A 16,455-nucleotide genomic window follows, 5' to 3' on the forward strand; every position below is an offset into this window, starting at 1 on the left:
TCTTGGTTAGACTTTGTTAATTATAGACTGTACGATTTGTGACTTTATAATTATGTAAAACGGACCAAACACGCCACAAAATTCAACAACAAATGAATGATTTTTCAAAAATTACCTTAACGATTGAAAGTTGCCATCAATCGTACGTGGGTGCTCAGCATTGGGTGCTCGGGCCCCGAAGCACCCACGGGATCGGCGCCTATGACCCCAGCTATGAACAACAGCTTCCCAATGACGGCAGCACTCATGCACCACCAAGTTATGACGCGACCACCACCACCACAGCCGTGTGTCAGCAACACAATTTATCTTGCCACTCACTGGTGTTGCCATCTATTTACTGAATAATGCCTCTGTGTTAAGATAGTACATCTGTACTTCTAAACCCATGTTTATTTTCAATAGTACAAAAGTATTATCCCATGAGAAGATATAATGTAAAAGCATGCTCGAATGAAAGGGGTTGTATTCGCTTTAGTGAGACGCTGGGAAGTCAAAACATTTGACACACCTTTAATTTGTATAGTACTTTATTATTACTGCAGTACTTTACATTGCTTTAGACCAATATAAAGTATACCACGGACAGAAAGAGCACACAACATCAGACATAGACAAGTGGAGTAGATGTTTGTCTGACACGATAAAGATCACATCAGCCATCTCACATTTCACTCTACTGCAGAGTTTGTATCAGTGTAACACAGTAGGAGCAGCCAGCACACTTCCACTTAGCAGATACAAGTTTAATAGTATTTGTTCTACAAACATACACACACACAAAAACGCAGACACTTACAGAAGGGCAGCTTTGCTGAAATTGTCAGCAATGATCTAAAAGGAATGTCATGTTTTCTTATAGTTTAGCACAGATCCTTCTGAGAATCAGCGTCCACTCCAGTGGACAGTGTTTGCGTTTAAGCATATTCTTATGTATTTTTTGCCTAAATATAAATGACTAAATTAACTAAAAAGATCAATACTACAGTATTATTTGCCACTATGTGAGACCAAACCAATCAGAGCGTGACGTTTATGTTATATATGTCCCCATTATTTGTAGGTTTGTCTACGTACCAATAAGTAGACGGGCACGGAGCTATTTCTTAGCGTGTCTTTATTTTAGCCGGCACTTCAATACAACGACACAACATCCGGGTTCCCATCATGCATTGCTTACAACTACGGCAAGTTGCGATGTCCAAAAACATAACATCTCCTCCCCCCTTAGAAAGAATCCCCCCCCCCAACAACAAAATCCTTATAGCAAAACACAAATAACTCACTGTATCATGGGGCACTTCACCTATTTTTTTTTTTTTTTTTTAACATTGTTTGGTAACAGTTACCCAACATAACCCTGAGATGAGGTTAAACGGCCTCACCCCGTGACCACACCCATGGGGATTATTCTGCCCCAGTTGGTTTGGGTTGGTCGCTAAACATAGATTCTATAATTGCAGGCGTTCTGGAGGACGGCGTTCTCTTACCGGATAACGGGGCTCAACAGAATGTTCAGTCTTACGGTCTCCGCTGGGTGACTCTGGAACAGCCGTGCGTGTTGGAACATCCATCACAGGATCTCGTAGTGAAGAGTCGGAAGCAGAAGTCTCACCAGTATATTCCATTGTTCTTTGGGGTGGTGGCAGCAGGATATGGGGTGCGCTGAACTCTGACTCGTTCGGAGTATCCACCGACGGCTGGTTGGGGGTCGATACTGTCGCCTGAAGAAGTTGATCGACGTGTCTTTTCCATACCAGTCCAGCAGCAGTACTGACGGTGTAAGAGACAGGACCAGATCGTTTGACTATGGTTGCAGGGACCCATCGGGGGGCCAGTACTGTAGTTCCTTGCTAACACTGGCTCATCCGGAAAAAAGACTCTTTCTTTAGCCTTCTGCATTCTTTGTTGAATCTGTTTCTCCTGTTGATGCTGAACAATATCCTTCACCGTTGTCGGCTTCAGAAAGTCAAAGTTTGTTCGAAGGTTTCTTTTGAACATCAGAGAAGCGGGGGAAACTTTAGTAGTGGCATGGGGAGTATTCCTATAGCTCAACAGGAATCTATGCAATCTCTGATGAAATGATCCCTGCTCTTGAGAAGTCTTCAAAGCTTTCTTCATGGTCTGCACAAACCTTTCAGCCAGACCGTTGGTCGCAGGGTGAAATGGTGCGGATCGAATGTGTTGTACGCCATTTGCTTCAAGGAAGGTAGTCATTTCTTGTGACACCAGTTGTGGCCCGTTATCTGAGACCAACTGAAGAGGAGAACCGAACCGGCTGAAAATCTCCCCCAGCCTCTCAATCGTCTTTGCAGTGGTAGTGGTTTTCATTATGGCCACTTACTGTGGGCGTCCACACACACAAGGAGCATACAACCCTCTACAGGTCCTGCAAAATCAATGTGCACCCGTTGCCATGGTTCTTCGGGAAACTCCCAGGGATGTAGGGGAGCTAGTTGGGGTGCCTTCCTAACTTCTTGGCATGAGGAACATGTTTTGGCGGTAGTCTCTATCTCTCTGTCCACTCCTGGCCACCAGAAGTAACTCCTTGCTATCTCCTTCATTCGAACTATTCCACTGTGACCTGCATGGAGCTGTTGCAGAACAGATTTACGCAATGATGGCGGAATAACCACCCTCCTCCCCCACAGTAAGCAACCAGATTGCACCGACAGTTCTGCTCTCCTGGAGAGATAAGGTTGAATACTGGGGGCATCGCTACCTGATCTACCCCCCATCACCATGTCCATCACCGCAGACAGGACAGGGTCAGTGCGAGAGGCCCTCCTCACATGAGCAGCAGAAACTGGCGCACCATCCACCTGACTGAAGTAAAAGATTTCTGCTGCCCGCGGCTCAGGCCTGGTGATAGGAAGAGGCAGCCTGGACAGGGCATCGGCATTGCCGTGCAGGTCAGCCTTGCGATACTTGATGTCATACGAGTGTGCCGAAGAGCAACGCCCACCGCTGCATGCGACTCGCGGCAAGTGAGGGTAACCCAGTGTGCGACCCCAGGATGGTCGTCAGGGGTCGGTGATCTGTCAGCAATGTAAATTGTCTCCCATACAGGTACTGATGGAACTTGCGAACCCCATAGACGATGCTCAACGCCTCCCTCTCTATCTGAGCATAGTTAGTCTCTGCTTTGTTCAAGGTCCGTGATGCAAATGCTATAGGCCTCTCTACCCCGTTCGGCATTAAATGTGAAATGACCGCCCCCACTCCATACGGGGATGCATCGCAGGCCAACTGAATGGGGAGTGATGGATCGAAATGGGTCAGTACCCCTGACGTCACTAATGTCTCCTTTGTTTTCTGAAAAACCTCTTGACAGGCATCACTCCAATTCCACTTCTTTCCTTGACAAAGTAGGTCATGCAGCGGCTTGAGCCTGGATGACAAGTTCGGTATAAAACGGCCATAATAATTCAGTAAGCCCAAGAATGAACGTAATTGGCTAACATTCTCTGGCGGCGGGGCATCCACTATCGCTCGAACCTTTGACGGCGCAGTATGCAACCCTCGGGCATCAATTACATGTCCCAAATATTCAACAGACAGTTGAAAAAAATTGCACTTGTCTTTGCGAACCCTGAGCCCATACTCTTTCAGCCTTTGAAGAGCAGCATCCAAATTGTCGAGATGTTCTTGGTCCGTACTTCCTGTGCACAGAATATCGTCCAAATAGCACTGTACACCAGGGAGGCCATGTAGGATCTGATCCATGGCACGTTGGAAAAGTACAGGGGCTGATGTGATCCCGAAAGGAAGTCGACAATATCTGAAAAGCCCCTTTTGTGTAGTTATGGTGAGCAAGTCTTTAGAATCCTCATGAACGTGCATTTGTAAGTAGGCTTGGTTAAGGTCTATTTTGCTAAACTTTTGCCCCTTACTCAGCCGGGCAAACAAATCGTCAATGCGGGGAAGAGGGTACTGCTCTGCTGACAGTACAGGGTTCAGTGTCACTTTAAAATCTCCACAGATTCGTATTTCTCCCGTCTTCTTGGGTACAGGAACTATGGGCGTGGCCCACTCGCTGACAGTCACCGGTTCCAAAACACCACTTTTAACTAAGGCGTCCAACTCATCCCCCACTTTTGATCGAATAGCATATGGTACAGACCTGGCCTTCATAAACTTTGGTGTTGTTTCCGGTTTAATATTTAGCTTGACAGTAATGTCCTTCCTACTGCCCAACTCCTTCCAGAAAACCTCATCATGTTTCCTCAAAATAGCAGCTAGACTAGTAGCTGTTGGTGATACCATTTTTACAGTGTGACAGCTTAGCTTCATTTTCTCTAGCCACACACGTCCCAGAATAGCCGGGTAATCACCTTTAACAATATAGATGGGGAGCTTCCTCACCTGATTGTTACTCTGTACCACGACATCAGTCATTCCTGCCATGGGTACAGGTTCCCCTAGATAGGTTTTGAACCTAGTATCAGACGGTCGCAGCGGAAGGTGTTCCAAAACTTTTTTGTAAACCCCCTCTGAGATGATGGATGCTTTTGAACCAGTGTCTATTTGCATACTCACTGGGTGCCCCTCCAGCATGGGCTCCACCCAGTAACCTTCTGAATCTTCATCCATCTTCATTATATTCAGTGTGTGTACACTCATCTCCTGTTCTCCTTCCGAAGAATCGCTGGACACAGTCTCCCTTTGTCTCACAGTGCGCACCTGTGTTTTCCTCCTGTTCTTCATAGAGTCATGTATGTTGGCAGACTTTGATGTTTTCTCCTTGTTCTTTTTTCTTAAGCAGGCCCGCTCGATATGGCCTCTTCTTCCACAACTGCGACAGTCCATATCCTTACACCAGTATGACGTGGCTAGGTGTCCTGATTTTCCACAACGGAAACATGTCCCTTGTCCACTAGGTCTATCCGTTTGAACTGTATGCACTCCGCCTGTAGCGTTCATTTGGTGAGCCTCCTTTGAGGCCATTTCCATGGCGACACTGATTTCAATGACTTTCTGCAACGTCGGGTTACTTTCGGTCAGCAGTTTCTTCTGAGCGGCTTCATTTCTCAGTCCGAGGACCAATCTGTCTCTTAATGCGTCATTTAAACCTTGCCCAAATTCACAATGTTCAGCTAATTTCCTCAGCGCTGCAACAAACATGGTAACAGATTCCCCCTCTTCTTGATTTCGTCTGTGGAATCTAAACCTTTCTGCGAGCATTAATGGTTTGGGTGAAAAATGCTGGGTCAGAACATCCACTGTTTCTGCATAGGTTTTGGTCCCCGGTTTGGTGGGCTGCAGCAGGTCACGTAACAAATTAAATGTCTTTGGACCCATCACTGACAAAAATGTGGGTACTATTTTATCATTAGCAATGTCATTTGCCAATACCAAATAGTCAACGTTCTGCATATGCACTCCACTGTTCCACGTGCTCATCAAAAGGGCCAATATTACCAACAACTCCTGCCATTTTCCTTTCAGGCTCCTGGTTATTTGCAATATCCTCTGACAATTCTTCCTCCTCAGACGGTCCTCCCTCCGGTGATGTCACACGTCTCCTCTTCTCCTTTTTTTTTTGTATTCCTCTTCGCGCTATTCACAACAGACGCAGGCTGTGACGTGCCAAATGCTAACTAGCCGCGTTAGCTTCTCCTCAGTAAAACACCGCCACTCGTAAAACTTGACTACACGCACACATTCCAGACACACCGCGCCCGTGGGATCTCAAACCACCTCGTCGCCACTTGTTATATATGTCCCCATTATTTGTAGGTTTGTCTACGTACCAATAAGTAGACGGGCACGGAGCTATTTCTTAGCGTGTCTTTATTTTAGCCGGCACTTCAATACAACGACACAACATCCGGGTTCCCATCATGCATTGCTTACAACTACGGCAAGTTGCGATGTCCAAAAACATAACAGTTTACGTATAGTATCGTGGCCAGTGAAGGACTCCGCATAAGACAGCTTTACTCTTGGGATGGTACCAAAGCCTAGTCTGGTACCGATTCACATACAATCAAACGGTGCCATATTTTAATACTTAAAAGTTGTATGTGACGTCACGTTTGGTGACCTAGCACTCGGTTCAAGCACTTGGTTGGGAAACAAGCCCTCAGAGCGCACTCCGCTGGACAGCCTTCGTTTCAATTTTCCATACCAACAAAGCAAGAAGAAGGCGCTTACAAGGCTACACTTTTTAAAATGCGATAGCTTCATGCTAATTCACATTGACTATACCATAGACATTAGCGATTGTACATGGCGATTTTAACACCTCTGAGATGCACGTTACAAACAGCTGGTGCGAAGTAAGTACAGTATTTAGTGTATTACTCAACAAAAGAAAAGACTGGCCTATTCAGCTTAACGGCATAGACTACATCCTGACTAAGGCAACACTTTTTAGTCAAAACACTACTGCCATCTAACGTATGCGTGCAAATTTGACTAATACTTGCACATGAGATTCAGTTGACTGCACAGCTCAGTGTTGAATTAAAAAAATAATTTTTTAAACTGTTAACATTTATTCACACATTTGACCACACACAAAAGTACTCGTATCGATTCAAATATGGAAAATACACAGTCCCAATTGCTATATTAGATTAAAAGAGTGTAAAAGTGACTTAGTGGGTGTGTTATTTCATGTTGGAAGGGCTCCCATAATGTTAAGAGTTAGTATTGGTACTCCCTCCACCGCTGCTGCTCACTGCTCCCCTCACCTCCCAGGGGGTGATCAAGGGTGATGGGTCAAATGCAGAGAATAATTTTGCCACACTTAATGTGTGTGTGTGACAATCATGGGTACTTAAACTTTAACTTTAACTCATGTTTACTTAATCTTTTCTGCTCTTTGCTCTATTCACCACTGCACTATTATTTTGTTAGCCTTGCACATATTAGTTATTTAAGTACTTGTTTACCTTTTCATCGTTAATATATAAAACAAAGAGCACAGACTACCAACTCAAATTCCTTGTGTGTTGAACGTACTTGGCCAATAAAGCTGATTCTGATCATCTGATTTACTGTAGAAGGACATAAACAGTTTTTTTATGCTTTGGCTATGAAAATATTCAATTTATTATCTATAGTTCTGCTCACTACGACCAGGCCCGGGACCAATTAACAGCGATATACGAGGGTTTACTATACTCCTTCGTCAGAGTTCTGCATTTCAGAATAAAAACAGCTCAAAACACAAATGTCCACTGTAGAGGACGCTGACACTCAGGACGATATGGACAAAAGTATTGGGACACGGGGCCACACAGGAAGTGAACATCAAGGACGATACGCAAGACAAGAACATGTTCATACACACATGCAGTATATGCATATTTTGCATTTTAATTTTCTTTGGCTTAAATGTAGCATAGATTGAATATCTGGCACTGCTCACGGCATAATTGTGGCAGTTGACAGTCGAGCGGAGGTCTGAAGTGAACAACAGTATTTTCCTCCAGAGAAAAAGACCACAGTGTTGAGCTCATCTCCTTCAAGTGACCCCTTAAATATTCGATGTGCTACACTTGCCAAGCTTCTATTTACCGTGTACAAGCAGAATCTCTAGCCTTAGCCACAAGGTCGCTTCGCATTCCAGGCGTTAAATCAGTGTTAAAGACACTCCGCAGTAGTATCGCTACAAATACCCATGATACCATGCTTCTATTGGCTATAATGATAATAAAAACTGAGGTTTGGAATTCAGACCTGGTTATTTACATTATTCCTGTTCTGACGTCCTAATATTGAATTCAGCAGAGGCACAATTTCACATAAGGTTTCTCTATTGTGATAAAGTGAGAGCGTAATTACCATTCAAAGATTTAAATCAAGCTAAGCAGCAAGCTATAAAAGGAGCCTTAGGGGCCGCGTTCACGGATAAAAAGGTAAAACAATGACGGAATTAAGATGTAATATTATGAGGGGGATGTTTTAGAATAGAATAAAGTCTATTTTAATTGTCAGGGCATTAAATCGATTAATTAAGACCGGTCTAGTCTGAGAGCACGGTGCTGGATCCAGAGTGGTTCTTCCCCTCCGGAAAAAGGATAAATACTTTGGATCCGTCACCATCCTGCAGACTAGAGCTGTTTTATCTGTGTCTGACAGCCTGAACTGGTGAAGCCTGCTCAGACGAGAGCCGAAACGTCTTTTAAGACCATCTGAACAGTCCAGATAGAAGACGGTGTACAACAATCCTGGTAAAATTTTGGCGCAAATCTTTGTTGGATACCGAATCGGATAAAAAAGGTCATCTTATGAAAAGTTTGTGTCACGCAACTCGTGCCTTTGAAAATCTTGTATTGCGAAACCACTTTGCCCATTGAAATGAATTGAAGTCAATTTAATCAGTGTGTGGCCACCTCATTAAAGGAAAACTGCACTTTTTTGGAATTTCGTCTATCATTCACAATCCTTATGTTCCTTTTCTGTGCCTTCTAAAGGGTCAAAAGTTGGCAGTACAACTTTTAAAATGTTCTTGTAATTAGACAATATTTTCGGTATATAAGACAGAATTTTTACCTGACATGTTTCGACTGTGATCCGCAGTCTTCTTCAGCAGGGTCACCTAACCACTGTGACGTGTTGCCTATCAGCTGTTCTTTCCTTTTTCTGTCGATAAGCTTATTTAATTTAATTATCTGCCGTCCTTTGGTTATGGCGAATTCTTGTTCGTAGATGAGTTTGAGATGTGTTTCTATTAACTTGTTTGTGTCGGTATCGTGCTCAGTTGGGGAGTTTTACTTGAAGTTGTCCATTTCCGCTTATGTTTGCTCTGTGATCCTGTTAATCTTGTTCGCTGTGATCCATATCCTTTCCTTCATTAGTTATTTTCGTGCTATGCTAATGATTTTTTCTGCGTTTTTGGTTTTCATAGGGTTTCTTATGTTGAGGCTTGTTGCCGTAATGTCCTTGTCTCTACATTGGAGGTTGAATCGTACATATTTTTTGCATCGTGCTCGTGTTTTCTCAAGTCTCTCCAAGCGGCGGAGGGGTTTAACACATTCGTACCCGAGTCTTTCTTTAAGTTGCTTAAAAGGTTCATTATGTCTTCTTATTCATATACTTTTCAATTTTTTTTGTAACCAGACAATATTTTTAGTATATTAGACGGAATTCTTACCTGACATGTTTCAACTGTCATTTACAGTCTTCTTCAGAAGGGTCACCTGACCACTGCGACGTGTTGCCTATCAGCTGTTCTTATAGGCGTGACCAACCAGGCTTACCTGTCAAGTCTACCTGGTTGGCAGCAGTAGAAGAGACTCATGTAGCTAGCGAGCTAGCATTGCTTCTTGCTAGCGGCCGGAGTGAGACACTGTGTCACTACGCCAGAAAAGTAGTTCCTCTGTATTAGCCCCTACAATAGAAATGTTGCTATGGCTAGGTTAATATGCAGGTCACGGCATGTATACAAAACATTGTTAGTGCTTTTTGGATGTTTTTTTTAGAGCTCTTCATAGATGAAATAGATGAATCCCCATTACTTGCGCTAGCAGTTTTTCGCTATTTAGAAGGCACAGAAAAGAGAAATACATGTGTTCTTGTCTCATAAGAATTGTGAATGATTTTTTTCCCCAACACCAAATTACAATTTTATGCTCATCAGTGGCCTTGTGGTTAGAGTGTCCGCCTGAGATCAGTAGGTCGTGAGTTCAAACCCCGGCCGAGTCATACCAAAGACTATAAAAATGGGACCCATTACCTCCCCGCTTGGCACTCAGTATCAAGGGTTGTAATTGGGGGTTAAATCACCAAAAATGATTCCCGGGCACGGCCACCGCTGCTGCTCACTGCTCCCCTCACCTCCCAGTGATCAAGGATGATGGGTCAAATGCAGAGAATAATTTCGCCACACCTCATGTGTGTGTGACAATCATTGGTACTTTAACTTTAACTTTTAATTTCTTCCCTAATACTACTTACAACAAAGACACATTAATTAAGGTAGGGTCAATCTGGCATAGATTTCTGAGAACCAGCGTGCTCTGCAGTGAACATTTAATTGTTTTTGTCTGAGTTACACATTTAAAAAAATAAAAAAATAACCTTGTTAACTTGTTATGCAAACAAACCCCCCCAAAACACACAAGTTGCCTGCAGAAGACGCATGTTCTCAGGATGATATGATACAAATGTTTGTCCAGTTGCTTCTACAGCAATGTTTGACTTGCACTATAATGTTGCTGATTATAATTACTAATTATGTCGCTGTTTATAGGTAATGATTATGTTACTATGACGACTGGAATGTTTGTTCAGGGTTCGGCACTAATGTGCACACGTTTCACGTCCTCGCACACATTTGTGTCCCATGAGCAAAGATGGCTTCCTGGATGCAATTATGGAGGGAAGTTGGTAAAAAACAGCATTTGAGGTACATGTCATTTAAATGTCTCTGAATATTAATAAACAAATGTTAAAAAAAAGAAGGGAGGCTTGTGAATGTTGACATAGTTTTCGCTGATGAACCCGTTGTTAAGCAGTAGTTTGTGCAGACAAAAATGTTATTTGATCTTCTGAAGGGTCATGGCCAGAGATGCTCAAATAAACCTTGACTTAAGTAAAAGTTAAAAAAAAGTTATCCAGATATTACTTATAGAATATTTTTTGCGGGAAATCACTTGTCTGACTGTGAGTAGACAAGAAAAAATGAACATATTCACATAATATTAAAAATAAATTTCAGTATATAAAATAGTATTACTTTAAGACAATTATTTAAAATTAAACACAATATTATTATCATATATATTATCAATTCATTTTTTTTTTTTTTACAGTACTGTTACTTTAGACCAGTACTTCTCAATTATTTTTTGTGTCCTCCCCCCTGTGGAGGAAGAAAATATTTTGCCCTCCCACACTCTCCACCGCGACTATAAATAGTATAATTTGTCTATATTGTAAAATTGTAATAAGTACGCCTCTGCATAACATTGAATCCTTATTAACATTAAGAAAACAACACACCGATCTTTTCTCGTCTCCAACAATAGTCAGAGTGATGCCAAACGCTACATGCGCTTCGTCAAATTCTAGTACCCCAAAAAAACAACATGTTCCTGCATCGCACCGCACCCCTCCCCTCGGGGTCCTGCCCCACTATTTCGGAAGGACTGCTTTAGACTAATATGACTGAGGTAAAAAATTAAAGTAGTCATCCAAACAATAGATAATGAAATAAATTTTAGGGGAAAAAATGCTTCTCTAAATATGAGAAGACCAAAAAATGTACACATTATTCTCATAAGAATAAAAAAATACATCCCAATATTGCAAGAGAAGAGAATTATTAGAATTTAAAAAACTACTAGAATATTATAATTTATTGTAGTAAATAAAAAATAAAAAAATTGTACGGTTGTTGGAACAAATTCTTAATTTAATAAAATAAAAGATTTGTATTATATTTGTATTGTTAGAAATGGGTAAAGTAGTCAAACATTTTACCCAAGTCAGAGAGTAATATGACTCAGTGAAAAAGCTAATCAAATACTGAGTAACTTGCAAGTAACTTCCAAATGTATTTAGTAGCTACATTTTAATGGTACTTGGTACTTAGTTGGTTGGTGTTTGTGTGTGTGTGAGAGAGATAGACACTACTACTACAAAAGATGCACATTTTCCAGTCACTTGTGACATTATAACAGCGTTAATGAGAGCATACGCGCAGGTAAAACGTAAACATCTACAACTTACCGCAACGTGTTAGAAGTGGCGTTCTTGTAGGCTGAAATGTTCTACTGACACAGATGATGATATAAATGTTCTTTTTCATACTTTCCTTCGTTTTCATACCCATAACCCTAACGCCCTAATGACCAGATCTGGTCACGACAATAGGAATGAAACACTTGAAAGTACTTCCTAGTTTTACTTGTGTAGTCATGATAGCCCTTGAGAAGATCTCCTGTACTTACTGTTGCTGTTGTTGTACTCATTGTCTTATACAGGAAGTATTTCTTAGACCACCAGTACAGAAAGTGCTTCTCAGACCACCATCGGCGTGTCCGAGCTGACAGACGTCCTCCTTGTTTCACTCAAGGGGTTCAACCTGCCGTTCTGCTCCATCAAGTCTTTGGCCAAGTCTCCGCCTCCCTGTTCAGCCGCCGTCTGCGTGTCGGCGTGGGCGATACTGACGACGAAAGAGCGTAGGCTGCCCGTCGGGTCGTTCTTCTCGGGGTCGTGAACCGGGCAGCACGCTCCCTGACATGGCGTGAGGTAGAGGTAGATGAAAACCATCACGATGCTCACCAAGCAGGCGATGAGCGTGGTGTACGCCGTCTTAAGATTCTCCATGCCACCGTCGACCGTGGCGTTGAAGACCACCACGGTGATGTACAAGGTCTCGTTGAGGACGTCGTTGGTGGCATAGCAGGTGTAGACGCCGGAGTCATCTTCTTTCAGCGGCCCCAGCTGAAGGTTTCCGTCCGGAAGTATCAAAGCGGTGGCGTTTCCCGGCAGCGCCCAGCTCTTTGCCATGTTCCTTTGCTTGGTGTCACAGTCCAGCACCAAGGACTGCTCCAGGTAAGCTTCTCTGTCCGTAGTCTTCACCTGGCTGCAGTTCAGGTAGGCTTTGTGCAGGTCCAGTATGGGCACCTTTTGTTTGGGCGTGCCAGCCAGGACACAAGTGTGCTCGCTCTTGAAGTCCACGACGGAGCTGAGACTTTTGAGCTGCCAGCGTGCAACCAGCTGGAAAAGATCGCAGCTGCACGGCAGTGGGTTGTCGTGGAAGTACAGACCGTTGGCGATCCAGGCGGGCAGAGCTCCAAGCTCCTGAGGCGTCAGCGTTTTGATGCGGTTGGAGGAGACGTCCAGCACCGTGATATTCTGCACGCGGGTTCGCTCCTTCACCAGCTCCAAGGGGAAGCGTGAGATCTGGTTCTGGTTCAAGTAGATCCTCTGCAGGCCTTCAAGGTCCGAGAAGGCGGAGCGGTCGATTTGCGAGATCAAGTTCCTGTAGAGCAGAAGTACTTCCAGCTTCTTCAGGGGCCCGAAGATTGACTCATCCAGCTGGCGGAGCTCGTTGGAAGACAAGTCCAGGTAGCGCACCTCGGTCACGTGCGCGAACGCCTCCGAGGAGAGGAAGTTGAGGCTGTTGTGGGCAAGCAGCAGAGTGCGGAGGCGCGTCAGTGGGATGGGCGTCCACTCGGCTCGCAGTCGGCCGATGGTGTTGAAGCTGAGGTCCAACATGGACGTGTACTTTGGAAGCGGGACGGGAACGTAGGTGAGATTGACTCTGGAGCAGCTGATGATGTCGCTGGCACACACGCACTGTTTCCGACAGTCCAGCGGGCCACTGATCAGCTGCCCGCTGACCGGTGGCAGGGAGAGAAGTAGAGCGAGGAAGAGCTGAGTCAGCGGATTTTTCTTCATCGTGCCAATGGAGGGCCGTCTATAGAGCTGCTGACAAAAAGGGCCAGATTGGTAATGTTTTCTTTTTTTAAATATACATTTCATATTTAGATGGGCACAATCATCCATTAATGCTGGCATGGAAACAGGAGTTCTGAACATTCTTCATCCAAATAAAAATAATATAGCCGATATTAAAAATGAAATATATGGTTTCACTGGTTTAATCCGGAAATACATTTTTGTTTTACTAGTATTTAGACATTACTCAACTTTTTAGAATAATAATTACAATAGTATAAAATAACATAACAATGTTTTTTAATACAAATATTTAGATTTTAGGAACACCAGTACAGTATAATAAAAACTTGGAATGAGAACATAATTGGAGTAATATAGAATAGTGTAATACGAATATGCACATACTAATATTTTGATTTTACTCCCATTTTTAATATAATATTACAATAATATACAATTCCACAACAATATTTTTTATAATACTGACATACATTTTACTCAAGTTATAATAGGACAAGCGGTAGAAAATGGATGGATGTATAATAGGAATCCAATAATGATAATATAATACAGAATATTGTAATAAGAATATATAATCATCAACATTTAGACTTAACACTTGTTTTTTTTAAAATCAAATGCTAATTACAATGATATAGACTAGCCTAACACTATTTATTGTATCACTAATATTTACATTTTGCTCAAGTTATAATTAGAGATGTCCGATAATATCGGCCGATAAATGCTTTAAAATGTAGTATCGGAAATTATCGGTATCGTTTTTTTAATTATCGGTATTGTGTTTTTTTTGTATTAAATCAACATAAAAAACACAAGATACACTTACAATTAGTGCACCAACCCAAAAAACCTCCCTCCCCCATTTACACTCATTCACACTCATTCACACAAAAGGGTTGTTTCTTTCTGTTATTAATATTCTGGTTCCTACATTATATATCAATATACATCAATACAGTCTGCAAGGGATACAGTCCGTAAGCACACATGATTGTGCGTGCTGCTGGTCCACTAATAGTACTAACCTTTAACAGTTAATTTTACTCATTTTCATTCATTACTAGTTTCTATGTAACTGTTTTTACTTTTTACTTTGTGCCCTTTGAGACACTTGTGATTTAGGGCTATATAAATAAACATTGATTGATTGATAGATTACTTTCTTTTTTATTCAAAAAAATGATTTTAATTTATTTAATTTTATTAATTTTTAAAAAAAGGACCTTATCTTCACCATACCTGGTTGTCCAAATTAGGCATAATAATGTGTTAATTTCACGACTGTATATATCGGTATCGGTTGATATCGGTATCGGTAATTAAGAGTTGGACAATATCGGAATATCGGATATCGGCAAAAAAAGCCATTTTCGGACATCCCTAGCTATAATATAAGGACAAAGGTATGATCATTTAGTATTATAGAATATTGTAATAAAAATACAAAATTATACTAATATTTTGACTTTACACTCAATTTTAATAATACTGTGATATATCCCATCCATCCATTTTCTACTGCTTGTCCCTTTCGGGTGTGGGGGGTGCTGGAGCCTAGATTAACAATATTGTTATAATACTAACACTAATCAGATTATGATAATATACTATATAATGAGAATAAACTCATAATATAGATTAGTATATTACAATTATATAATTTCTTATACTAATATTTAGACTTTACTCTCATGTTTATTCATCTATTAATCACAATAATACAGAATAATGTAATAATAAATGTCCATTAAATTGTTTTTATTTCTTGGACACTACTCAGTTATTAATATTATTAGGTTGGAGTAATATAGTTGTCTAATGATGATAATTGGAGTAATAGAATAATACTAATTTTATGTTGCTCATATTTAAAGATGACTTCCCTTTTTTATAATAACATAATTACAGTAATATAGAATACGTTTATTATCAATTGTATTTCACTAATATTTAGACATTACTCTACTTTTTAAAATGTTATAATTGGAATATAGATAAATAGCAACTATTATGCTAACATTTAGACATGACTCAACTTTTGCTGAATAAAGTGATTCGGAATGACGATACAAATAAAATCTACTTGACACAAGTAAGAAATAATAGAAAGCATCATTGACAAATTGCACGATCAGTCTCGGAATATTTTCATAGAATACAAACAAGGTCCCAAGCAGAGGATGAGGACAAGAATTCAGATTTGTACCTTTAGCATGGGCTTCTTGCAGCGTGTATGTGCTGCTTCTCTACTCGTCTTCTTGCCTCCAGTCCCATGGGAGCCACTCGTGGACCAGCCCGTCCAGCGCTCGTCTTCCTGGTCCCTGCCGCAGCGAGAACATGACGACTACAAAAAAAGTCAGCGAGCAGCAGCTCTATGCAGTCTTTACGGAGCCGTGAACGCGCCATGTGATATCGGCTGCGCATCACGTCACCTCCGTGGGCGATACGGAACATTTAGATATCCATCCGATACCGAGTACAAATTGGGTCAGTCCGACGCCGATAGTTTTTACTTCGACATTTTGACAATTATTTACTGATGTTGCCTTTTAATATCTTGATGGTGATTATAAACAGAACAAAACAAAAATATCAAGCATTTTAAAAGAAAATATTTTATCGACCTATTTTAACAACAAACAAAATGTTAATTGTACCTAATGTTTCCTATATGACATCTTATTTTTTATGTTCCATATATTTTCAATACACTACATTGTTTTTGGGGAGACATTTTAAGAAACATCTGACGAAAAATAGCCTTTTACTGTATGGCTCATTCACTGTCAACTAAATCAACAAAAATAATGAACAATACTGTACAACATTCTGTACAACATTCAGCAAAATAATAAAATGATTCCCTTGAATAAAAAAACCGATATTTGTGAGAACGGAAATATCTCAATCACATTAAGCGCTGATATCGATCCGAGACTGATACTACCCGTGGTGCCGATATTTAGATTGATTCGCCCAATAGTAAAAATATTGTCCAACTCATTGGTTTGAAGTTAGGCTGACAGGTAGGGTGTTGCATCTTTAATACATTGACAATAATAAGCT

The 16,455-nt window shown here is 41.4% G+C and overlaps 1 protein-coding gene and 1 pseudogene across 1 annotated transcript; both read right to left on the reverse strand.

Moving 5' to 3' along the window:
* Positions 1–545: 545 nt before the first annotated feature.
* On the reverse strand, positions 546–10,830 carry LOC133653920 (uncharacterized protein K02A2.6-like; annotated as a pseudogene).
* A 522-nt stretch (positions 10,831–11,352) lies between these two features.
* On the reverse strand, positions 11,353–15,787 carry LOC133653934 (amphoterin-induced protein 1-like). The gene is made up of 2 exons (XM_062053783.1): positions 15,596–15,787; positions 11,353–13,389 (listed from the first exon to the last, which is right to left on the reverse strand). Exons 1-2 carry the CDS (start codon positions 15,602–15,604, stop codon positions 11,977–11,979), a joined length of 1,422 nt encoding a protein of 473 aa, XP_061909767.1. The 5' UTR covers positions 15,605–15,787; the 3' UTR covers positions 11,353–11,976.
* Between the last annotated feature and the right edge of the window lie 668 nt (positions 15,788–16,455).

Source organism: Entelurus aequoreus, linkage group LG01, assembly GCF_033978785.1.
Source record: "Entelurus aequoreus isolate RoL-2023_Sb linkage group LG01, RoL_Eaeq_v1.1, whole genome shotgun sequence".
Classification (NCBI taxonomy): Eukaryota; Metazoa; Chordata; class Actinopteri; order Syngnathiformes; family Syngnathidae; genus Entelurus; species Entelurus aequoreus.